The 2,418-nt window shown below is 28.7% G+C and overlaps 1 protein-coding gene across 1 annotated transcript; it reads right to left on the reverse strand.

Moving 5' to 3' along the window:
- Nucleotides 1–588: 588 nt before the first annotated feature.
- EIN_447080 (hypothetical protein) lies at nt 589–2,205 on the reverse strand (the record flags this gene model as incomplete). The annotated part of the gene is made up of 1 exon (XM_004255800.1): nt 589–2,205. The coding sequence occupies one exon, from the start codon at nt 2,203–2,205 to the stop codon at nt 589–591; it is 1,617 nt and encodes a 538-aa protein (XP_004255848.1).
- Nucleotides 2,206–2,418: the final 213 nt, after the last annotated feature.

A 2,418-nucleotide genomic window follows, 5' to 3' on the forward strand; every position in this document is an offset into this window, starting at 1 on the left:
TAAACCATTAAAAGTATAGGTCAAGCCCCTCACTCCCCCTACTGTATTCAATTTATAATCATTTAAAATAAAAAACTATAATTTATATTAATATTTTAATTATATGTTTATTTTGACCTTTAAATAGATTTTTTAAAAATTATAGTTTCGAAATTATATTTTTCAAAATTAACTACCTTTGTCCCTTTTTAATGCTATTTATTACCCGACTATAATATAATATTTTAACTTGTAGTATATTTAAAGTTTTTGACACCAAAGTTTACGTCACTGATTTGAAATAACATATGTGTATATATTTACAGTTGACCACTTAATTGTCAAAAATGTATTTCCCATAGATTACATTAAAAATTAAGTGTAAAAAGTAGAAAGGTTCATCAATTAACATTAAAACATTTAAATCTAGCATAATGATAGTTTTTTAAGTTTAAAACTATTTATTTTACTTTTCAAGTATTTGGTCTCTGTTTTTTGGTCAATTAAAATATGTGTCTATTTGACAACTATAATATGACCTTTATATTTAAATTTTATATATTTTAATCAAAATTAATAAAAACATAAAAAAGTTTTAAAGAAAAATAATTATTTATTCTTCAAAATAAAAGTTTCAATTGATTTTTTCATTCCCGACATTTTCTCGATTTTATCCGCCTCGACTTTATTAAATTTTGTTTTTTTGAAATTAAACATCTTCGCTGTTTTCATTATTAAACTTTCTACCTCGCACTCCATAAATTCGACACAATCGACGTTACTAATTTCAATTCTTTTAAATTTTCCTCTATTAAAATCAATTTTCTTCACATCCCCAAATTTAATAGAAACTAAAGCCAAATTTTGTTCATTCAAACTAATGTCTAAATTATCAAAATCCAACACAGAGAAATCGACGTCTTCCAAAAAATCACCAAAAGAAATTTCTTTTTGAGTCACAAACAAGAATTTTGCTGCAAATTCTTTTGACACGACGTCGTCTTTTTTCAATACAAATTTCTTCACATTATTTTCTGAAAACAACATATTATACTTCATGTTGACATCGATCAAATTTGCATTGCTTTCAGTCATCTTTCCCACAATTTCGACAGTGTCATTTACTTGTTGCAAATTCAAATTTCTCAACTTTTTTTCTGAAAATTTAATGACAGTTCCAGTGTAATTACTCACAATAATTTCTCTAGGTGCGCACTGTTTACTCACAACATTCCCAGTCACTTCATTTATTTTGATAACTTCGACATTTGTTGGCAGAATTAATTCGTCGATGTCGCAACGAAGTATTTCAATTTCTTTAATGCAGTCGCACGTTTCTAAGTTAATATTAGCGTTATTAATTTTGATGTGTTCGGTGTAAAACGCCGAAGAAAAATTCTCTTTGAAGCCAAAGACGTGAACTTTGGTGACAAGACTCAATCGCATCTTCTCCTCAATAACACTAACATCACCACTGAAGTCTTGTAGTACCATCAACTGATTTGGAATTACAGACTTCCACAAGTCAAGTCCATCTCCAATAAATTCAGTGTGTTTCAAATTGTTGTATAAAAATGTCGTGTAAACAGTAACATTTTCTGGCAGATTAGAAAGTGTCGAGAGATCAACGTAGTCATCACTGAAAGATTGCGGTGTTAAGATAATCACAAATTTGGTGTTTTTCATTTTTTTAAAGTCAAGTTTGACAATGTAAGGTACACCTGCTAGTGTCAAGACAAAAGTGACTTTCTGTAGTGTGTCGTGACATATAATTCTCTCATAAGGAGTGTTGTCAGAAGACACGGAACTGCATGTGATCACAAGTTCTTTTAACTGCTCAAATGCAGTGTAATTGGTGTAGACCATTTCCATCTCTTGTGCTATAATGCGCATCTTGCGGATTTTGGGAGGAAACCACTTTGTCTTAAACAACTGAGAAACACCCGAAGAATACGACTGCAAGTTCATTTCGACTATTGGAATGGAATTTGTGTCTATTTTCTTCATTCGTGTTGAGTATGAGTTAAAATATAGTGTTTCTATATTTGGGAAAAAAAGTAGGATCTTTTCAATTGGAGACTTCAAAGAAAGTTTGTATGAGTTCACATACATCGATTTGACAGAAGATAAACACTTGTTGTTTATCAAGATAAATTGGAAGACGTCTTCTATTGTTGGTATATATAAGATGACATTTTTGAGAAATACAGACTCAAGAACAACCATTTTATTTGATTTTTTTTGTTCGTTGATTTTTTTTTAAATAATATAAAAAAGAGGTTTTGTGCTTTTATTAAATAACAACAAATTATTTTAATACTTTTTTACAAAACATTTTGATACGTTGTTTTATGAAAAATACAATTCATCGATTATTTGAAGTTATTTGGTACTTTTTGGACAATCAAATATAAACCATTGCAAATCAGATTATTGATA

The sequence above is a fragment of the Entamoeba invadens genome, assembly GCF_000330505.1.
Source record: "Entamoeba invadens IP1 unplaced genomic scaffold scaff_1105074725891, whole genome shotgun sequence".
NCBI lineage: Eukaryota > Evosea > Mastigamoebida > Endamoebidae > Entamoeba > Entamoeba invadens.